This window comes from Panicum hallii, chromosome 9 (genome assembly GCF_002211085.1).
Source record: "Panicum hallii strain FIL2 chromosome 9, PHallii_v3.1, whole genome shotgun sequence".
Classification (NCBI taxonomy): domain Eukaryota; kingdom Viridiplantae; phylum Streptophyta; class Magnoliopsida; order Poales; family Poaceae; genus Panicum; species Panicum hallii.
The window spans coordinates 66,223,251-66,246,551 of NC_038050.1; the positions used below are offsets into that span (position 1 = coordinate 66,223,251).

The 23,301-nt window shown below is 46.7% G+C and overlaps 3 protein-coding genes and 1 pseudogene across 7 annotated transcripts; 2 read left to right on the plus strand and 2 right to left on the minus strand.

Moving 5' to 3' along the window:
• The first annotated feature begins 1,540 nt into the window (after nucleotides 1–1,540).
• On the plus strand, nucleotides 1,541–3,578 carry LOC112873356 (annotated as a pseudogene).
• Nucleotides 3,579–5,913: 2,335 nt separating this feature from the next.
• On the plus strand, nucleotides 5,914–11,133 carry LOC112878129 (putative metallophosphoesterase At3g03305). Of its 5 annotated transcripts, none has more exons than XR_003225639.1 (5): nucleotides 5,914–6,290; nucleotides 7,301–7,542; nucleotides 7,899–9,416; nucleotides 9,506–9,708; nucleotides 10,887–11,133. XR_003225639.1 is itself a non-coding variant. In XM_025942545.1 (4 exons), the coding sequence occupies exons 1-4, from the start codon at nucleotides 6,011–6,013 to the stop codon at nucleotides 9,626–9,628; spliced, it is 2,163 nt and encodes a 720-aa protein (XP_025798330.1). In that variant the 5' UTR covers nucleotides 5,914–6,010; the 3' UTR covers nucleotides 9,629–10,621. The 5 variants fall into 5 exon arrangements, 1 of the variants encoding a protein (XP_025798330.1); XR_003225636.1 differs by lacking the exon at nucleotides 10,887–11,133 and adding an exon at nucleotides 10,052–10,621; XR_003225635.1 differs by lacking the exon at nucleotides 10,887–11,133 and adding an exon at nucleotides 10,055–10,621.
• On the minus strand, nucleotides 10,858–14,919 carry LOC112878130 (WAT1-related protein At5g64700-like). The gene is made up of 8 exons (XM_025942547.1): nucleotides 14,828–14,919; nucleotides 14,265–14,433; nucleotides 14,090–14,152; nucleotides 13,287–13,403; nucleotides 12,812–13,052; nucleotides 12,482–12,640; nucleotides 11,868–12,019; nucleotides 10,858–11,089 (listed from the first exon to the last, which is right to left on the minus strand). Exons 1-8 carry the CDS (start codon nucleotides 14,898–14,900, stop codon nucleotides 10,927–10,929), a joined length of 1,137 nt encoding a protein of 378 aa, XP_025798332.1. The 5' UTR covers nucleotides 14,901–14,919; the 3' UTR covers nucleotides 10,858–10,926.
• A 1,842-nt stretch (nucleotides 14,920–16,761) lies between these two features.
• LOC112873357 (dynamin-related protein 4C-like) lies at nucleotides 16,762–18,825 on the minus strand. The gene has a single exon (XM_025936328.1). The coding sequence runs from the start codon at nucleotides 18,823–18,825 to the stop codon at nucleotides 16,762–16,764; it is 2,064 nt and encodes a 687-aa protein (XP_025792113.1).
• Between the last annotated feature and the right edge of the window lie 4,476 nt (nucleotides 18,826–23,301).

The following is a 23,301-nucleotide window of genomic DNA, read 5'->3' on the forward strand; positions in this document are numbered from 1 at the left end:
TTTTTTAAAAAACTCCTCAGAGCCATGGATCACCGCGATCGCGATTAACGCCGCGACTATACGACGCTTATGCGACATCCATCGCAGAAGCCTTCTCCCACTGCCTCTCACGGCCCACACGCCTTCCTCCTCCTCACCTCTACTTATCGCCGACCGCGGCCCACACGCCTTCTTCCTCGCGTCTGCTCACCGCCAACAAAATTATAGTCTGAGATTAGAGGTTCAGGGTTGCTGCACGGAAGCGAGGGGTGGGGACTGCTCACCGCCTTGCCCCGTGGGAGGGGAGGAGGGGGTGGGGGCTGCTCGCCGCCGGCTATAGAGGAGGTCACCGGCGGCAGAGTAGCGGGCGGAGGTGGTGGATTGTAGGCGGGACGGCAAGGCAGCGGGAGGTGAAGGTGGTCTGCAGCGTGGGGGCAAGGGCCAATGAAAAAGAGAAAGAAGAAGAACAGGGAGCGTGGCGCGCGAGCTTGTGGGCCGCTCATGGGCCCCGCGCTTCAGCATCTGAAGCGACACCTAGCAGCGTCCGCGATTAAAGCAGAAATTGCGCAATGATTATGATGGTTGCAATGGTAAGATCTATATATTCTTTAATCCTTGTGAACTGTATCTTGGCCCGTAGTTTCACGATAACACAAAAGTTTACGGAAAACTTATTTTCCACTAGTGATTTTCTGTTAGAAAATATTCTAAGAGCGTCTCCAGCGGATCCTCATTCCCCAATCCAACAAACATATAGAGAGAGTTTGTGTAAAAATTATCCTCCAGTAGATCCTTTTTATCGTTTTCTTTTACTAATAATTATTGGGACAAACCAATAATCCATCCTAACTCTCCCAAATAGAGTTGAAGCTTTTCCAATACTTTAGTTGGCTTGGGATAAGATTATTGGGGCACTGTAAAAGCAACTCTCCTAATAATCATGAAATAATTATTGAGGTATCTCCATTAGATGGTTATTGAGAAAGATTTATTGGGAGCTGCTAGAGATGCTCTCTCTTTCCACAATAATCTAACAATATTAGAAAAAAGAATGTACAGTTCCTCAAAACCTCTCTTTTTCTAATTATTGGGTTATCCTAATATTTCACACCAACTTCGCTCAAATGAAGGGAGAATTTTGGCTCACCCAATATATTGGCTGTATTGGGATGAGGTTATTGGAAAAGTATAAAAACATCTGTTTTAATAATCTATAAGAATAGTATTAGCACATTTCAATACTATTTTATTAGAAGATGGTTATTAAGGAACTGCTGGAGAAAATCAACGGAAGGTGTGATACAAGTTGGGTGAAAATTGCATTTCAGCGTTCATTACTGCTGCGTTGGAAGCCGAAATGAACTGCCTGCCCCTACCGGTTCGGCGGTTCCCACTTCCCAGCCATGCCGCTACGACTCCCTGGCTCCCCGCACTAGTCCCTTGTCCTTCTGACTCAGCTGGCAGCGCCCCTTCGCCTTACAGCAGATCTCGGCTCGCTCCTCTCTCGGCTCGCGCCTCCGAAGCTAACAAGCACGAACGGAACACATACCTGGGAACAGCAATGCCCAAGGCCAAGAAACGTCGGACCGGGGGTAAGCTGGAGAACGATGTCGAGGACGCCAAGGGCGCGGCGGCGGTAGCCGTCGCCAGCGACGTGACAGCAAGCGCCATCGCGGCCTCCTACAACGACCAGATCCGCCCGCTCCTCGACGCCGTCGACCGGCTGCGCCACCTCAAGGTCACTCAGGAGGGCATCCAGCTGCCGACCATCGTCGTCGTCGGCGACCAGTCCAGCGGCAAGTCCAGCGTGCTCGAGTCCCTGGCCGGCATCAGCCTGCCGCGCGGCCAGGGCATCTGCATGCGCGTTCCGCTCGTCATGCGCCTCCAGGACGACCCCGCCATGGACTCCCCCAAGCTCCAGCTCGAGTACAACCACGGCCGCGTGGTGACCACCAACGAGGCTAAGGTCGCGTACGCCATCAACGCCGCGACGGCGGAGATCGCCGGGAGCGGCAAGGGCATCTCCGACGCGCCCATCACCCTCGTCGTGCGCAAGCGGGGCGTCCCCGACCTCACGCTCGTCGACCTCCCCGGCATCACGCGTGTACCCGTGCAGGGGCAGCCCGAGGACATCTACGACCAGATCGCGAAGATTATCAAGGATTACATCGCCCCGAAAGAAAGCATCATCTTGAACGTGCTCTCGGCAACGGGGACTTCCCGACGTGCGAGTCTATCCGCATGTCGCAGCAAGTGGACCGCACCGGGGAGCGCACGCTGGCCGTTGTCACCAAGGTAGACAAGGCCCCTGAGGGGCTGCTTGAGAAGGTCACCATGGACGACGTGAACATTGGACTTGGGTACGTCTGTGTCCGTAACCGCATTGGTGAGGAAACTAACGACCAGGCGCGCGTTGAGGAGGCGAGGCTGTTCAAGAATCACCCTCTGCTTTCGAAGATTGACAAGTCCATGGTCCGCATTCCAGTCCTTGCACAGCGGCTAATGCAGATTCAGGCGACCATCATTGCCAGGTGTCTCCCTGACATCGTCAAGCAGATCAACGACCGCCTCATCCGCAGCAGGACCGAGCTTGACCAGATGCCACCGGATCTCAATAACACCGGGGACGCGGTGAGAGCGTTCTTCCACATCGTCAAGGAGGTCTGCACTTCACTGGAGAAGATCCTGGTTAGGGCCGAGTCCGATGACTACCCGGATGACTGCTACTTCCATGGCACGGCTCGCATCGCAGTCGCAGGGATGCTAAATCGATATGCAAAGAAGCTGCCGACGGAATGCCCAAAGCGCAGTGACGAGCTGTTCCTGATGGAGGAGATCCGTGTTCTGCAGGAGACCATGGGCATCAATCTCCCAACCTTCCTGCCAAGATCGGCGTTCCATGTCATGCTCAAGAAGAAGGTGGAGATGATTTGCCAGGTGCCGCAAGATCTTGTCAACGAGGTCTGGGAGTACGTCGAGGACCTGGTGATGAAAATTTTGTTTCAGCACTCTGAAAACTTTCCACAGGTGCAGCCATCATGTCGCCTCGCCATCCAGAGCTTGATGGAGAAGGCCCGGGCACGCTCCGCTCAGCACGTCAAGGAGCTGATTGAGATGGAGCTGGTGGCGGACTATACGCAAACCCCGACTACATGAAGACTTGGGCAGCCGTAATGGAAGGTCAGAAGAAGTTCATGGAATCTGTGGAGAACAATTCCAAGCCAACTAAGATTACCCTGGAAGGCTTTGGGGAGGTGGACGTGTGCCATCTCAGGATGCACGCTGACTTAGCAGGGCAGGCGTTCGACTTGAGGGCGCGCCTGACCGCGTACTGGAAGATCATAGTGCTCAGGCTCGTTGACGGGTTGGCGCTGCATGTCGTCCGCGGCGTCAAGCGGCTCGTGGAGAACGATCTCGAGGAGGAGCTCGCCGACCAGCTCCTAGGCAACAACATGGCTGGGGTTCAGCGGATGCTCTCGCCGCTGCCGAGCACTGAAACCAAGCGCGATCGCATCAAGAAGAGCATTGTCTTGCTTCAGCAATCCAAGGAGGCTGTGGCAAACATCATGGACAGGATTAGCGCGGCAGATGAAGTCTAGGAAGTCATTTATTTGTGTGCGCGGCTGCACGCCTGCTAGCTGTCTTTTGGATGTGTATCCCTTTCACTATACACCTTTTTATAGTGCTAGCTGGCGACCTGCCATTTGCTGTTACGGTTTATGCGTTTCGTATCAGTTGTTATGAACTTCATCAAAGTTCTTGTGTTGAAGACCTGCTGTTTCATGTTATGATGCTTTTACTGCTAGTTGTTACTAGGTCTTGTTGCATCAGTATCCATGACTTTGTCACGTGCTTGTTGGCAACCTGCTATTTCCTGGCCTTATGGCTTATTCATTTCCTTAATTCCTTTTACTAGTTAAGTTTTGGTTTGTCAGTTCCCATGACTAACTTTAGGCAGACATTAACGGCTATTCTCTGTCATGATTTCTCAAAAAACTTGGAACACAAGAAAACTAATTTTGGATTAGTTGATGAGACATTCACAAAGGTACTAGAAATGCCGTTAGTTTGCTACAAAGGCCCGTCAGTGGTGAGGAGCAAACACCTGAGCATAAGCTACTGATGCTGCATCCCTGAGCGAGTTGCCAGTGAAATCAAATAGCAACATTTAATTACGATCAGTCAGTCACCGGTGGGCATGCGAGGGGAGCAAACTTTGAATTACTAGCTGAAAGAGAAGCAAAAAACGCTATTTAGTGTGCAACTTATTATACTTATTCTGTGACTAATATTTGCTCAAATGGGACTTCAGTCATCCCAGTCAAGTGGGACTCCAAGTAGATTCCTCGTCTGGCTCCTGATTTCCTGATAATGTCCTGAACGTCTAACTAAACCATCGTGGACAATGTGGATAGCTCCAGTAAATTATCAGCCTGTAAACATTTCAGAGCAAGGTATCAGAGGACAGCAAAGAAAAGCTCATAATATAGCTAAGCATGCAATAATGTTGAACACACAACATTTGCTGTGGTACTGAATTATCCAAGTGTCTAGTCACAACTGAAGGGATCTGTCAAATAACACTAAACTAAAAACAAGCACACGACATTGGATTCCAACACTTCAAGTATCCATTTAAACAAAGGAAGAAAGAACACATCTGAATTAACTGTCAAGATAAGTTCATCATAATCTCCCAGTCATAGAAGTAGCAGCAGATCACATAGTTTGACGAGCCAAAAAGGTGCACCCAGCCAGCAACTGCTAAGGTATCCTAGCCATAACTGGAGGTATCTGCTAAATAATAGTATTAAGAAGCAAATACAGCATATAGGAGTCTCACACCTCAAGTATCAATCGGGACAACCAAACAAGCACACGATAGTGAACACGACCTTAGAATTAGATTGGTTGATTCTGATGCACAAATCCCAGTTTACTTGCAGGAATTGCAATTTGGCCACTGTTTGAAGCCATTTCATCCAGAGTCGTCCTGGCCACCTAATCTTAGACAACTCTAAAGTTTGATTGGTAACCTCAATTACCTAAATGTAAGTACAAACTAAACATTGGATTAGATCAGGCCACAAACTCCATCAGCACTGCGATTCCGAGAAGAATGCTACTATGCTAGAGCAGAGCAAAGAGGGAAGAGGAGGTGCCTTGACTACGTAACTCCAGCTCGACGAACTTTAAGGCGACGCTGAGACAGCAGAAGAGGACGGGATGTTGGATCAGGCATGGGGCCGGCGCGGCGACGAGGAGTAGAGACGGCCGTGCAGAGTTGCAGGCCCGCCGCACGCCGAGCAGCCAGCGGGGATAGGCTGCAGTTGTAGCCAATGGCGTCGTCCGTGTCCTGGATACTTTGCGCCTTCCCCATCAATGGGCACCGCGCATCTGACCCACCTGCGACGGCGCTTACTTGAGCAGCATCACCTGAGGAGCAAGGGCATTGAGCGGCGGCGGCCCGCGAGGGGATCCCGAGCAGCAACGCAACGGGTAACAAGGATTCGACGGAGGATCGCGCGGTACGCATGCGACGTCATAAGTGGAGGTCACTGGCCGCAAGCTCGCCGCCACCGGCCAGCATCCCGTCGGCGCCGAATTTTGTCGAAGTACGATCAAATTATTTTTCATATAGCACCCAGTATTTTGCAAATACCCCCTTTATTTGGATCGTGAATACCCCCTTTATTTTTCATATTGCCTTTGTTATTTTACAAATACCCCTCTAATTTGGATCACGACTAATAGTCACAATCTGAATATTTACAAATAAATTCTAATATTTTTAATTTTTATAGAATCGCTGATTTGGATCGCGATTCGACTATTTGCAAATAGACCCCTGGTTCTGGTTTGGATCGGCTCGCGTCGATTGGGCCAAACCTTTCACGGTTTTAGGTCCACGGCCCACGATCGTCATGCCTTGCGGACCGGGCACTCTTCCTCCTCCTCAAGGCGGCACCGGCAGGCCGGCACGGCAGCACCACCACGGCTCTCCCGCCGCCGATCCCCCACCCCCGCAGCGATGGCCTCCGAGCTCCCGCTCCCGCTCCCTCTCCTCGCACTCCTCATCCTCGTACTCCTACCTCCTCTGTGCTCCTCGCAGCGATCGACCGCCGCCGACGCCGACGCGTCGGTGTCGAGGTCGGTCTTCCCCATGGACGGGGACGTGGCGTGGGTGGTGCAGGTCAGCGACCTCCACATCAGCGCCTACAGCCCTGAGCGTGCCGCTGACCTCGCGCTGCTCGGCACCGCCCTGCGCGCCATCCGGCCTCACCTTCTCCTCGTCACCGGTGACATCACTGGTGAGCCCCTCTGCTCTCATCTTTCTGGATCTCAATTTTGCGGTGTGCATTGCTGCGGATTCTGTAACTTTTAATCAAACTAGTCATTGTAGCGTCGTTCCATGACCATGGATAGTACTAAGGAAATACAGGGCAACGCTAATGCATTTCTGGCCTAGGATAATGTTATTATATACAGGGAGCGATCACTTTGTTTGGCTATAGATACATGTGCAAGTACTCATTTGAACAAAAACATATGGGAGCTTGACTACCCATGGTATGATCGTACCATGAATTGTCCTAGTTAGTTATTTTATGATCACATTGCAAACTCTTACTAACAGAATAAACTTTCCATAAAAGTACAATTTATATGCATGTAACCATCAAAATGTATGTTAAAAAGACTAAACGGTGCGTTATAGCAACTCTAGGTTATTCTTGCTAGTGTAGTGAAAGTTCAATTAGTTTTTGTTGAGGAAAATTTTTCCAAGAAGTAAAAATAGACCAAAAATATTTATATATATATCGAATTGGTATAGCATCCTGAAACTTAAAATACAAATTATAAACTTTGATGACTCGAGTTATTACTTCTGCGGCTTTTAAGAGAGCTAAGTCCAATTTGTTTCCTGTCAAGTGCTAACAACCACGTAAACCATACTGTTCTGATTTGGAGTGCAAATCATTACTGTTCCAACAGGATATCCACTAACAGAATAGAAGCCATTTATTGTAGTATATAAGGAATGAAGGCAGGACTTTTGTATATTGAACAAAATTTGGTTTTGATGACAAACTGAATATTGGAAATGGTATTACATTGTTGCCATATTGAAAGGTCTCTCTGGATACCTACATTTTTGTGGGTCCAGTCATGAGAGAACTTTTTATGTCACACACATTATAAGGTAATATGATAAGCACACACATTATTAATACGATTGACTGGTAGTGCTTTTATTGTAGTTTTATGGACCTTTCATTGGTATATTCTAACTTAATTTTTTCACTGTCATGTTAATAAGATGCTAAGAATCAGCAAAGAACTACTTCAAGACAGGATGAATATGAATGGGTTTCCTACAAGAAAACTATTGATGCAATTGTTGGAAGAGGCAGTATTGATAAGAGCAGAATATTTGATATTAGAGGCAATCATGACACGTATGGGGTGCCCTATAGAGGAGGAGAATTGGACTTCTTCTCAACTTATAGTGTTAACTCACAGCTTAAGCGATTAAGCACCATCAGTAGTATATTGCTTCAGGTATGACTTATCCTGTGTCAGGTCTCACTGTTTGTCATCATTTAATTTATTCAATGTATGGGAAGCACCATTCTGAACTCAAATCCAATGGGTATCAAATTTCAGCTAAACTTATTATCCTTTCCTGTCTCAAGGTGCAAACTGTAACATATTTACTATCATAGCATAAATGTTGAACATTGTTGACTAGTGATCTGGCGCTAACTAGTAAACTTTTATCATCACCCTTTTGTGTACTAAATGTCCAATGCCATTTATAAAACATACTTTGGACTAGTTGTGCATATGTATTTTCATGATTATGTTAATAACCCCTACAGTTCTGAAACTAAATTTTATCCTAAAAGGCATTGTAGGGAGATAGAAGCTACCAATTTCTGGGTATTGATGATACAATGAGTGTTGGCATTCGTTTTCCTGCAAATCTTTTTGGTCATCCAACTGATAAAAGGATAGAAGCAGTAAATTCAGAGCTTAAATACTGGACCAATCATTCCAACGCTCCAGTTACGAAAGTTGTTTTCGGACATTTCCCTATGTCATTCACCACATCATCTGAAAAAGGCCAGCGATATGAAAGTGTGTTTGCAAGGCAGTCAATTTCAGCATACCTATGTGGCCATCTGCATGCAAAAGTTAGTAAGCAGCTTTGGAGGTATCATGAAGTGAGAACAACTGAAGGTCACAAGTCAAGCTTTTGGGAATGGGAACTTGGAGATTGGAAGGACTCCAGATTGATGAGGATTTTAGCAATAGATGGTGGTGCGGTCTCCTTCATAGATCACACATTGAAACAGGCACTCCAAACTTCCATCTTGGTCACATATCCAACAGATTCAAGAAGTATGAATATGTTGGAATCAGAAAAGTGGTCAATGAGAAATGATATAAATGTTCTTGTTTTCTCTCATCAAGTTATACGTAATGTGAGTGCTAGAGTCTTTGACTCTGATAGTGAGTTTAAGATTGTTGAGGAGATACCTCTGCAGCTTGTTGCCAGTTCTTCTGTTCACAGACCTTTGTTTCATGCCAAATGGAATGCTGAAAATTACAGAAGTCCATCCCCTACTCGCTACTGGTTGCAAGTATTTGTTCTTGATTCTCATGGTGTAAAGATTTCAAGTGAGCAGAGACCATTTTCAGTTGAGGGCAAGATGGCAATTCCCACAAGCCCATGGCTCAACTATCTGGTTTTTGAAGTCCAGTGGGAAGACATGTATCAAGTCCTTATGTGGAGTAATATGGCCTTCACCATTGTATTGTTATGCTCCCCCAAACTACTGTATCATTTTGTTAGTAGAAGTTCATCATATCAAAGGTGGTCTGTGTCAGTTCTGTCATCCCCTATCCAGCAGAGAAAAACTTACTTTTGGCTCGTCTGGTTTTTAATGGAGGGCACAAGGAGTAAGCCTTTCTGGTTGTGTCTAGTAATATATGTTCTCTGGCTCATTGAAATGCCATGGTTTTGGGGTCGTGCAACATCTGAAAATGGAGAAATTGCTCAAATGTACTTATCTGGATGGAGCATGCCATTTTATGATGGGGGCTTAACAGGCAACAAACTGAGCAACCCAGATGTGCTTGTCATCACACTACCTTTCCTATATCTGGTGGTTGTCCCTGTAATAGTCCTTATATATGGCCTGTTTGCAGAAAAGTCTACTGCGTATTTGCGGCGCAGCAGGAGAATAGAATACTCTGCTGACTCAGAAAATATGCATGCTGAGTCAACATGCTTGCTGCCAGTTGCTCCAAGGGCTTTACTAATGAAATTCTCTGACAAGTTGGTGTCCATGACGATCCAGTTTTGTGGTAGCTGGACAAGGAAGGCTCTTCTACTTGCATGCTTGATCATTTCAGCGGTACATTTGAAGGTGTGTGTGTGTGTCTCTCCCTCAGTTTTTTTCCCTAACAATGCAGTTTTTCATGTATTGATAATAATGTAGATTTTTGTTTCTTGCAGCTTTGTTCAAAGCTAATGTCAGCTTATGGAACAGTACCAGTAGCCTTGTCTCCCCCACTAACATGGATGCCACTGTTATTATTAGGTGCTGCTGCCTATTGTACAAAGCTCCATGCAGATTAACTCCTAGAACTCATAACTGTGCATTCCCGAATGAACTTTTTTGGGTTTGGGTGCTTGCTGCTGCTGTATGTTAAATCCTGGTACGTGTTGCCCTTTAATGGTTACTGTATGGGTGCTAGCTTACCAAAGAAAAAAGTAGAAACTGATTTTGGACTCTTTTAAGTTATGATTCATTTCAATTAGAATGTGACACATCATAAAACAAGGATCATCTCCATGTGTCAAACTACTTGCGGAAAACAAAAGTAGAAACTAATGTTCTTCTAAATAAGATACTTGGCTGATTTTAGTTAGAATGTCTCAACTCACATAATTAAGACCTTCTTCATAGCAATCCAAGGATATCCCTTGATTGTCTTCTGTTCTCCCTAAGCTCTGTGTGGGTTCAATAGCTAATGAATGCTGTTTGTGCAAACTACAAAGTAGAACATCTGGATGGAGGGGCCAAGAAACGGAGCAGTGGCTCCTCATTGTGTCTAATCCTGGTGGCAGGAATAGAGGAGGAGATGGGGGCAGCAGCTGGGATGGAGAGGCGGTGTGGAGGGTGATGGAAGGGGCAGATGGCTAGGTATTTTCTGTGCCAAGAGTAGGCTAGGATTATGAGGGAATTGCGATGGTTTGGCCCAAACTAAGGGGGCACTGGATGGAGGCCTCCGTAGATGTATCCAACTTTCAGAACGTAGAAATCAATTATACATCTGTTGCGGGGGACAGTTCAGATGAGCGTGGAAGTCGTGGTGGGTTTGGCATGGAAGAAATGTGAGGATTTTCTTGAAGCAGAGACATAGTGGTGAAGACACTGGTGCAAATTGTCAAAGATCAGCTAGCTCTTTGGATGCCAGGTTGAGCCTCCAATTCCAGTTAACATCACCATCTAGCTACCTTCCTTTTTTTTCCTTTCTTAGTACACCACTTGCACTTCGTGTACAACTTTTATGTACACTCTTATCTATCAACATGGAACGGCAGCCTGGTGCCTTAAAAAGAAACAAATGTACTTAGTACTCTAGCTGATTGGACCTTATTCAAGTCTGAGCCCGCTCAATCTAGAGTGGTAGGCACATATATTTTCAGCACAAGTCACTTGAGTGCATGCATTAGTTGGTACTGCATCATATCTATAGTCAGATGAGATAAATCTGCCATACAGCACTTTTTTATTTGCTAGGAAGCCAAACCACTATGCACCTATAGTTTTAGTCATAGTCATTCTGGCATACTTGCCGCTTATTGACCAGAGCTGAAATCCAATGTTCAGGCAGAGCTGAGAGCTGACACCCATGACCAGTATCGCCATGTCAAGGACCAGATGCTGTATCCTGGCTTGTTGAACCACGGGTAGGCCACACCTGAAGCTCCTTATCCCTTGAACCTGACGTTGTCGTCTTCGCCTGTGGTTCCTTGGCCTTTCCATAGAGGTATATATAAAGGCCGCTCAAAACCAGGGAACTGCCCAACAAGCTGTTAAAAAAAACAGTAAAATTTATCTGTGATGACATAAAAACAATTGAGTAGAGATATTCTTATGTGCATTTCTTCTGTGTTTTCAACCCCAAACCCCGTATACTGCCTGCTAAGAACATCTGCAAGCCCCTCCACCTTCCCTGTTTGGCATTGCAATTATATACAGAAGAAGGTACAATTCTTTTTTAATGCAAAGTTCAAGTATTAAACAAAATGACCTCCTTAACACATGATTATCGGAAAGGATTACTTTCCATTACGATTCTGGTATGCTGGTAGACATGGCTCAAAAGGAACAAGAGAATTTTTTTCGAGTTTGTTTTAGGCAATTGGAAGTCCTTTAGCAAGTCGAGATGACACTTGAATTTGATGCACAATGGGTATGGCACATTGACAAGGCATCATCATCCATTAGTATCTGGTCCTTTTCAATATCTAGTTATGGTGGCTTATGCCAACAATCCCTTTGCACCTTTCTAACTTGAAACCAGTTATGCTTCTCTGACTCCTAATGTAATGTCAGCACTTTGTTGGATCTTATAAGCATTAGATAAAATGAAGAAAAAGTATTAATTTCATAATAAAAATACCCTTAGCAATTTAGAGAAAAACTTATATAGGCTTTTCTAAACTGTGCATGTAATCAAATTGGAGATGATGTAATTTCAACAAAAATATCACAACTCCGCTACCTTTTAGTAAGAAATCTACTGGAGTCTGAGCAAAGCTATAAACAGGGCAACTTCAAGGAACTGGTATGTGATTGTTTAATTACCTCCCAACAGTGAGGCTCTCTCCTAGTAATAGTGTTCCTAGAATTATGATGAACACTGCAGATAATGTGCTGAACATCGGTGGGTAAACTGGGCCTCGTTTTTCCACCGCATACAGATTCAGCCAGTACTTGGCTGCTGTGCCAAGTGCAGCCTGCAGTTACAAATGAAGTAAGCTGTTAGATTTAAAATTTCTAGAAGCAAGTGTTTTGAATATTTCAAGTCATCGACTCATCAATGGTATTCTCTGATAGCTCTCAGCCACAGGAAATCCTCACAGGCGAGTTCCAGACATTTGAATTTGAACTGTTAGCATTTAACTTATATTATGATATGCCCATAGATTCTACTAGACTCAGCAAATGCTGAATTCCCCAGTTAATACTCATGTGGCGGCATCTTGTGTACAAGTATTTTGAAACTAATAATAATATGATGGAAGTATGGAGGTATCACGCGAGCGTTGCTTGATTTTGCATGGCAAAATAATAGGTTGTGCCATGATAAAGATCACGTAGATGTAAACAAATATGTGGAAAATCATGGCATTTTACATGATATCAAAGTATTCCTCACAATATTTGTTGGAAAAAGTATACATTGTGAAAAGACTTACCGAGTAGACGATGGTGAGTAGTTGAATATTCCATCCTATTTGCCAGGCAAGTTTGTCCCTTCTCATGATTATTCCTATGGCAAATGTTTGCAGACCTCCGAAAGAACAAGTTACCACTGAAGACCAGTGTTTCCACGGGTACACGCCTAGGACTTTCACCTACAATATTATATTTATGCGTCATTACCAGCCAAATCCCGAACGTAAATTGCAGACCCAAGAAGAATTAGAATAAACACTAGTATTATGGTAAGCGTGCTGATGAAAAATATAGAAGGTTAGCGGCGTGAGCCTTCGTTCAGAAAATACCCCGGCTACAACGAAACGTACCTGTATGGGGTACCAACATGCATAGCTCATGCAATTACCCAACAACAGCAAGGTGCCCCTCAGATGGTGTGGGCCAGCAGCAGCTACATTAGGATCCTCCTGTCCCGCTCTTACAATTGCACGTCCGAGCAGCAGAACCTTTCCTTTGTAGAGACTTATCAGTAGAGCCCCACCAAAGCAAACCAACACTCCAGTCACCTTTGAACTGCCCTCTTTGGATCCGAGGCGCAGTTTCTCCATGCTGCAGGAGGTGTATACATATATACTGATGAAACTCGCCAACTTCAGCAGGGATGCATTTCTAGATGCTTAAGTTGATATAATTTCAACTCGATCAACAAGAATGATTATTAGGGGGAAAAATAGAAATAACTCTTTAACATTTACATCGTCTAGTGGAGCATCTATGGAATATCCACATCACACTTATTTTCACATCATCAAGGGTTTTATGTCAGAGGAGCATGGTGTTTACCCAAGCAGTATGGACAGGACAAAAGTGACGAGCGGAGTCAAACTTGCGAAGATCACAGCATAGGAGGCGGCTGTGTCCCGTAGCCCGTAGTAGTACAGGGACATAGGCGATGAATATCTGGTAAGTCGAAGATATGACTGTCAATATATGCACCATAACCATCACTGCTTCTGAATCAACTACAAACTTTTTTCCTCGCAAAAAAAATCAGTTAAGGTTAAACAAACAAAAACCACAAAACATAGTAGACAATGTGTGGTTTAGTCGTTTAGAGTCTCATGCCGTGAGAGCGAAATCCACATTTGAGTGTTCGGTTTGTGGAGAAATTTTGCAGTAAGTGCCTCCTGTTCCCAAGATGGCTGGAAGTATAGGTTCAATAAATCCGGGCACTGATTTTTAAGGGGTTTATGGTAGAGGGCTAGAGGCGAAGTAGAGCTGTCACAGAGTATTAGAGAAAGGTTCAGTGCTAGTATCATCTAGATGCAACTTCTGGTGAACGATCGAGACTGGATCCAGGGAACTAGCTAGCACGTCGTAAGTTTCGTCATGCTATTGTATGCCTATATTTACTTGTCGTGGCTCGGTGGCCCTAGCTAGTTCTTCGGATTGAGAGGCATAGGCACATCTAGCTCGGTCGTCAGCCTAGGAAGGGAGCTAGCTCGGGGCGCCGCGTAGCAGCAGATGAAAATCACTCTGAAGAAGACGACGGCCAACAGTAGAAAGGCAAAGGGCATGAGAAGGGTTATTCTCATAATATTGCTAGTGCAAATGTCCACAGGGTAGTTCATCAGACATTCAGATACCCGGCAAGTGCATTCAGGAAGAGCCATCCAAGAGCCCTCTTGTCCAGGTCCTTCCACTTCCCACTGCAGAAATGGCATTTACTTGAGTCAATGGTAGCATGCATGGTAGTTTGCTTCCATAAAAGATGATAAATAATGGGCGGATACAAATCAAGGAGAGGAGAAACATCCTGACCTCTCGAAGAACAGGGCAAACGGCAGGGTGAAAACGGCGCCTAAAATGCTGCGGTAAAAGAGCAGCGAGAAGACGAACGTGCCCCAATCGATTGCGACCTTGCTTAGCAGTATAGTCCCCGTGTTGAAGACCTCGGAAAGGACCACGCCCAGAGCTGGCTTCCACCCCCCTGCTCGATCGACCATTTCAAGCACAAGATTAGAAATATCAAATATGGCAAACTCGAATGTCACATGATTTAAAAAAAAAAGCAATAGCATCAGGGGATCGAAAAACTTCGAAGAATCCCCTAAAACAAACATAGATGAAGAACATCTATCAAGAGTCAGAGCGACCGAACGCCATCTTGCTAGATCGTCCTATCTCTCAGAACTGATTTCATCTTCTCCCTTGCAATTGCAACCCTTCTCCGTCTACAATACTCTAGAACCTTCTAGATTTTTTTTCATCATGTACTACATGTCCACGTATTGTTGTATCTCTATTTGGGTTCGCAAACACGGCGAAAGAGACGGGAACGTGGTGTGCGGCTTGCCTACTAGTTGCGATTGTACAGCACGTACCGGAGTTGGCAGAGCTCTCCGGCGGCGGCCGGGTCGCCTGAGCGGCGAGCTCCTTGTCGTCGGCATCCGGCATGCGGCCGCCCGTCGGCGAGAGCTCGCGCGTGTTGGACAGGAGGAGTGGAGAACGCCGTGTTCTGTCTTCTGTGTAGACGGGGGGGCTAGCTGCGCGCTGCGTCCTGTGTAGACGGCCGGCCGGGGAGGAGATCGAGTTTATATACCTGAGTAGAGAATGCCAGCACGGCAACGCCAAGCAGGGAAGGACCTTATGGATGTAGTAGATTGTAGGAACAAGATTCTGAATTAATAAGTTTTGCGTGCTCTGAACTGGGGGTTCAGCGAATTCAGAGGTTCAATTTGGAATTTGCAACCAGGCTCGTCATTTCAATTTCAATCCTCTCGCCAGCTGGACATCATGCGTGCAAGTTTATCTGTACTCCGTGTGCTTACACTCTTGAGACATTAATAGATAGCCATTCTCTTCCCCATTCCAAGCAGGCTAGCACAGTCACTTACTGGTCATTCCAACTTGTCATGCTTCTTGTATTCTCCTTAATGCCGTGCCTAACCAGGAAGAGGAGAGAGAGTAGAAGACAAGGCTTGTGTCTAGCTTTTCGTTTTTTTAAAAAAAAGGCTTAAACCCGGCTTGCCCATAAGCATGGGCGTATGTCTTTGGAGCGCTTAAAGTTTTTTTTTACCATTTCATTGAATTTGCTATTTGGTTGAAATGGTTTACCAAACGAGAAGGCTGCAAATTGTAACGATGAATGGTTGAGTTTACAACTCATGCAGAGACCGGAATAAAGACTATCCCTTGTTTTGAAAAAGAAGTAGAGCGCCAAGCAATATCGTCAAGACGACAGCTAAGCTGCTGCTGAACAGCATTAGTGCGTACTGAGGCGGTAACGGATAGTGCTTCCTTTACTATTCACAATTTATACTTATATATTTTTAGCTTAAAGTTATCAGCTTAAAATTGTATATTAACAAGAGCCCGACCATTTTAGAGTCCGGCCATTAAATTCTCTGGACTAAATATTTAGACCCTTCACCGCCCCTATACGTGCTAGGCAGGACCTTTCTTTGACACCACATACAAATTCGGGCACTATTCTTTGATACGAAATACTATTTTGGTACTCTAAAAATTCGCCCAAGCAGTAATTTGTCGCCACGCCCAGAGCAGCCTTCACATACAAGCTAGATCGACAGACAACGCTAATACCAGTTGGCACTTCAGATCCTTTTATTTTTATGTCAGGCTTGCACATGTTAAGCATTTAAGGGGAGCATATATAGCTAGGCAGAAGAGAAGATTTGTAAATCTGCAGGTCATAATCTGTGGGTTACCAGCATGCATAAGTTATACCCAACAGAAGCAAGGTGCCCCTCAAATGGTGTCCAAGCGGGGTATCTTGCCAAACAGTCTAACACGCTGTGGTTGCTTTTTTGTAATGGACCTATGCTTGCCTGTGGGCCGACGGCCCAGCCAACCACACGTCCGGCACGGCCCATCGCAAAACATCGCATGGACAGGAAACTGATTTATTTTTTTTTTTTGGCATAAGACCGGAAACTGATATGATAGAACTGAAGACTGAAGTCATAAATAATGATGATTAAACTGCATAGCAATTTGAAAATAAAGCATAACCGTAAAACGGCAAATAGCATGTAGAGGTAGCCAAAGTAAAGTTGAATCCAGTGATAGCAAATGCATAAGTACTCAATCAGCAAATAAGGCTGTCGATCGACAAGCACAATGACAGAGATCATTAGGAAAGCTAGCCACGAGTCCATGAACACTGATGAAGTAAACTTAAGACAGGAAATGCATAACAAAAGCAGCTTGCATATAGCAGCAGGTCTCCGGCGAGCACCGTAACACAAAGTTCACATCGAAACGCACGGCCCATAAGACAGCAATCACGGCCCGCCTACACTTCACCAGCGGCGCTGATCCTGTCCATGATGTTCGCCACGACCTCCTTGGACTGGCGGAGCAGGACGATGCTCTTCCTGAGGCGCTCCCTCTTCGTGCCGGTGCTCGGCGACGGCGCGAGCATCTTCTCCACCCCGGCGAGCTTGTTGGCCAGGAGCTCGTTGCCGAGCTCCTCCTCCAGGTCCTTCTCCACCAGCAGCTTCACGCTGAGCAGGACGTGCAGCGCCAGGCCGTCGACGAGCCTCAGCACGATGCTCTTCCAGTACGCGGTGAGCCGCGCCCTCAGGTCGAACGCCTTGCCTGCCAGGTCGGCGTACGCCCTCAGGTGCGACACGTCCACCTCGCCGAAGCCCTCGAGGGTGATCCTCGTCGGCTTCGATGTGTCCTCCACGGCCTCCATGAACTTGTCGAAGCCCTTCATTATCTCCGCCCAGGTCTTCATGTAGTCCGGGTTGGCGGTGTAGTCCGCCACCAGCTCCATCGCTATCAGCTCCCTGACGTGCTGCGCCGACCGCGCCCGGGCCTTCTCCATCAGGCTCTGCACGGCGCGGCGGCACGGCGACTGCATCTGGGGGAAGTTGTCCGAGTGCTTCAGCAGGGTCTTCATCACCAAGCCCTCGACGTACGCCCAGACGCCGTTGGCGAGGTCCTGTGGAACCTGGTCGATCGTCTCCACCTTCTTCTTGAACAGGACAAGGAAGGCGGATCTCGGCAGGAAGTTGGGGAGATTGATGCCCTTAGTCTCCTCCAGGATGCGCACCTCCTCCATCAGGAAGGGCTCGTCGCTGCTCGTCGGGCACTGCGCTGGCAGCTTCTTCGCGTATCCGCTCAGCATCTCGGCGATGCGCGCCGTGCCGTGGAACTCGCGTTCATCAGGGTACTCCTCGAAGTCGCCTCGCACCAGCACCTTCTCCAGCGAGTTGCAGACCTGCTTTACAATGTGGAAGAAAACTCTGACAGCATCTGCGACGCTGTTTAGGTCCTGCGGCATCTGATCAAGCTCGGCGCTGCTGCGGCTGAGGCGGTCGTTGATCTGCTTGACGATGTCCGGCAGGCACTTGGCGATGATGGCGGCTTGTATCTGCATAAGCCGCTGCGCAAGGACCGGGATGCCGACCATGGACTTGTCGATCTTCGAGAGCAATGGGTGGTACTTGAACAGCCGCTCCTCCTCGACACGGGCCTGGTCGTACGTCTCGTCGCCGATGCGGTTGCGGACGCAGACGTAGCCGAGGCCGATGTGCACGTCGTCCATGGTGACCTTCTCGAGCAGGCCCTCGGGGGCCTTGTCCACCTTGGTGACCACGGCGAGGGTGCGCTCCCCGGTGCGGTCCACCTGCTGCGACATGCGGATGGACTCGCACGTCGGGAAGTCCACCGTGGCCGAGAGCACGTTCAGGATGATGCTCTCCTTGGGGGCGATGTACTCCTTGATGATCTTGGCGACCTGGTCGTAGATGTCCTCGGGCTGCCCCTGCACGGGCACACGCGTGATGCCGGGGAGGTCGACGAGCGTGAGGTCGGGGACGCCCCGCTTGCGCACGACGAGGGTGATGGGCGCGTCGGAGATGCCCTTGCCGCTGCCGGCGATCTCCTCCGTCGCGGCGTTGATGGCGTCCGCGACCTTGGCCTCGGTGGTGGCCACCGCGCGGCCGTTGCTGTACTCGAGCTGGAGCTTGGGGGAGTCCGCGGAGGGGTCGTCCTGGAGGCGCATGACGAGCGGGACGCGCGTGCAAATTCCCTGGCCGCGCGGCAGGCTGATGCCGGCCAGGGACTCGAGCACGCTGGACTTGCCGCTGGACTGGTCACCGACGACGACGATGGTCGGCAGCTGGATGCCCTCCTGCGTGACCTTGAGGTGGCGCAGCCGGTCGACGGCGTCGAGGAGCGGGCGGATCTGGTCGTCGTACGAGGCCGCGATGGCGCTCGCCGTCACGGCGCTGCCCGCGTCGGCGGCGGCCGCACCCTTGCCGTCGTCGGCGGCGTTCGCCTGCTTAGCCCCCATCTGATTCTTCTTTGGCATGTTGGAAGCAATGGTTGGGTGGCTGCGGTGGAGCATGGCTACTAGTTCGTGACGGGGGTGGGGCGAGTGTGACTCTGTGAGAGGCCTTGGCCGGCCTGTTATATGCCGGGGAAAGCTTCCTCATGGAAGGCGAAGGGGCGCGCACCAAGCTCAGAAGCCGAGGGGAGAGGACGGGCAGGGCCAGTGCGCATGGGAAGTCGAAGCGGCGCTGCCTGCCGGGAGGCCGGAGGCATCAGGCCAAGGCTGTTCGTTCCGGAAAAAAATTGGCTGGAACACCGATCCAGAACCACACCGATGGAGCCCCTCACAATCCATACGTGCAGGCCCACAACCTGACGGCAACCAGCGGGCACGCGATGGGCTCGGGCGCTCTGCTCGCATGCAGCGACTCGGCTCACAGGACGTATGGGCAGCTTTACCTGAATAAAGTCATGTAGGGTCTCTAGTTTGTTCTTGTATCGTGTAGGGTCTCTTTGTTTTGCCTCTTTCTTTCCTGCCACCGCCGCGGCCCCCTGCTACCGCCTCCGCCGCCGTCCCCTGCTACTGCTGCCGCCGCCGGCGGGAGCCATGGAGTACACGAAGGAAGAGCTCGCGCGCCTCCAGGTCGGTACCACAAGCCAGAGCAGCAAATAAAACTTTCTTTTACACGTAATGTAATTACCATCGATCTTTATTCTAATTATTATCGATCTGATTCATCATATATATATATATATATATATATATATATATATATATACTAGATGACGCAGAACAACGAGTCCATGGTTATGGAAGCAGTGGCTGATCCGCACACATCATCGTTGTCCGTCGGTGCAAACGCCCAAGTTGATGACGATATGGTAATAAATTAAATTGTATTATCATAATGTTTGTTTTTTATTCTAAACAAAATTTCACAATAGGTTGTTGATAAAGATGGACCACCTGTGATTGTTCCTAAAGTCGGAATATCTTTTGCGTCGGAGAGTGATGCGTATGAGATGTACAACACATATGCCGGTATGATTGGATTCAGCATTAGAAAGAGCATCATAAAGCGTCGAGCACATAAAACTATATATATAGCAGAGTTATAGTCTGTAGCAGCCAACTACATGCAGAAACAGGGTCATCACATGCCACTATAAGGACAGGTTGCAAAGCTCTTATTAAGTTCAGTGTCAGCAGGGAGGGAGTTTGGACAGTACAAAAGATTGAACTTGATCACAATCATGTTTTAGCCACACCAAAAACGAAACACATGTTAAGGTCGCAACGACATGTTATAGATGCAGACAGACAACTCATTGCTCAAATACGGGAAGCCGGAATGAGGCCAATGCAAATCTATGAGTTCATGAAGCAGTTTTATGGTGGGGCTGACAAAGTTCCCTTCTTACGGATGGATTGCAACAATGAGATTGGTCGCGAGCGGAACAAGTACCTAGAATCCAATGATGCACAAACATTGTTGGAATACCTGAAGAACAAGCAGATAGAGGATCCTGCATTTTTTTATGCCATGGAAATTGATAAGCAAGATGGAAGGATAGCTAATTTCTTTTGGGCCGACGGTCAGTCTATCATGGATTACGCATGCTTTGGAGATGCAGTGTCGTTTGACACCACATTTCAGACAAATAAGTTTGAGATGCCTTTTGCTCCACTCCTTGGAACCAACCATCACAAGCAAACAATAATTTTTGGAGCTGCATTATTGTTTAATGAAACTATTGAATCATTTGTTTGGTTGTTTCAAACCTTTTTGACAGCAATATCAGGTAAGCATCCGAGTATAATTTTCACTGACCAAGATGCAGCCATGGCAGGAGCAATTGCTTACGTATTTCCTAATAAAGTCATCGACTTTGCTTGTGGCACATTTATCTTAATGCTGCTAAACATCTTGGTCATGTAATTCATAAGGATCCTGATTTTCTATATGCTTTTAAAAGATGTGTCTATGAGATAGATCGGAGGAGTATTTCATAAAGTGGAATGAATTGTTGACTAAATATGACCTGAAAGAGAACTCATGGTTGCTAAATCTATATGACTTGAGAAGAAAGTGGGCTGCTGTTTATCGTACCTCTTTTACAGCTGATATGACCACAACTCAAAAGAGTGAAGGTATGAATAATGTCTTTAAGAAAAGATTTCGCAGGAAACTTGGTATTTCTGAACTCCTTGTCGAATGTGACAAGTTTTTCGCTTCTCTACGTGAAAATGAGTTGGATGAAGATTTTCAATCACTTATAAAGATCCCAGTTAATTATATCTCCAATTTACCTTTGTTGAAGACTGCTACTGAATCATACACTAGGAGGATGTATGCAAAGTTCGAGGTAGAATTTAGAAAACAACATGAGTATTCATGTTCATGTAAGTTGTTACAGACTGAGGGGTCAATATCGACATTCATTGTTACACATATGTATTCAGATTATGGAGCAACAGTTGTATTCAACATTGCAGATATGACCATTACGTGCTCTTGCAGAATGTTTGAATCCATAGGTATGTACACTAATTTTAAAATAGAGTTTTGGTTGTCATATATATCGCTAACCACTATCTTCTGTATATTATAGGTATATTGTGCAAACATACCTTCAAAGTATTCAATAAGAATGATATTTTCATTTTACCATCTCAGTATATACTAAATAGATGGATAAAATATGCAAAAAGAGGGTATTATGTTGAGAAGAAAGGAAGGGAGAATTTAAACTTGAAAGCACGTGCTGCACGTATCTCTCGAATGGCAACATCTATTGCATTGAAATGTTCAGCATCAGCGCCACTTCTTGATGATTTGGAGAGATCATTAGAAAAGTGGGAAGTGGAGGCTGATCGTTCACTAAACAAAATGCGAGAAAATAAAGCTCCTGTAATGATCTCAAATGATCACGTTACGGATACAGAAAATAGTACAATTTTGTTTAGAGTTCCTCATGTCATAAAAGGCCCAAAAAGTAAACGAGCAAAGAATGTTGTGGAAAAGAAGACAAGAAAAAAAAAGAAAAGTTGTGAAGAGAAAGATACTAATTTATTGCTGCATGTACTGAATTGTTTATTACCAACTCATGTTTTTTAATTGTTGCAAATATATTTCAGATATCGTAGGAGAAGAAGTGAGGAACACTGGAGACAATATTGGTGACAATGTTGTGGTACCAAACACTTCTAGCAATATCTTGATCAACTTTCCGACCACCGCGCCTAATTTGATGCAAGGAGGATATACAAGTCTATTGCTTGGTCTTGATCAAAATGCTTCAGCTGCACGGAAATTACACTTTAATACAGGAGCAAATGATACAACATTTGAGGAATAGGCCATCTTAGTTTTTGTCCTCTAGTGGCTGCATGCCTCATATTCCAGTTAGTTACACCAGCGTACTTGCTTAAGTTGCTTTCATTCTGTTTCGTCTCACTTACAGAAAAGCTATATCAGAAAACTGAACTCCTTTACGCGTGCTTGTTTCTGGTTCCGATGGTAGACAATGGACATGTCACTTAAATTTTCTTATTACTCGAAAAATATTGAAACATTTATTCTTCCATATTAACATATTTGTGTTACAATCTATTTACAAACACACAGACGCAACACGATTTATTTGTTCAGCTACTCTTCCTAAAAAATGCATACACCTCTGATTCCACCGTACATATTGCAACACTTTGTTCAAGATGTAAGCACGTTCTGGTACTGTTCAAGATGCTATACTCACTCGGTAATACTTCGTTTGGGGTAACAAACATATTACGTCACGGCCTGCACGACACATGACTAACTAGCAGGCTACTAGCGCCAGAAGGGGGCAGTCGACACATACATAAATGATAGATCGTGCGGCAACAGCACGACACAAGAATAAACTAGAGACCCTACGTGACTTTATTCAGATAAAGCTGCCCATGCGTCCTGTGAGCCGAGTCGCTGCACGCGAGCCGAGTGCCCGAGCCTATCACGTGCCCGCCGTTTGCCGTCAGGTTGTGGGCCTGCAGGTATGGATTGTGAGGGGCTCCATCGGTGTGGCTCTGGATGGGTGTTCCCGCCGCTTCCGAAGCATGGCACTTTGGCAGCATGCGCCGTGCAGGGCATTTGCCAAGGCAGCATTGCATTTACGATCTGCGGCAGTTTCAGCATTTTCCATACCATCATCAGTTATGGTTGATTACGGACCAGTAATATGCTTGGAAGAACGGCCCAGACAACAGGCCCATTGCTCTGTAATGAACTGCTGCTATTCTCGGCCTAGTTATGCTTGAAAGGCCGGCCCAGCGAGAAAGGCGCATATATGGACAATATTCTCCCATATGGACCTGTAGCTCGAATTGATCTTGGCCCAGCCAAAGGAAGTGGCAGGATTAGACCATGTAGGCCCTGCCGAGCCCAGATGCCATTACTGCATCAATCGTTTCATTAGCTGGTGTCTGGTTTTCAACGAGCTAGCCTCAGGAATCAGGACAGCTCAAGGCCACCCACAGCATAATTGAGCAGGACAGCAGGCTCAGTCTGCC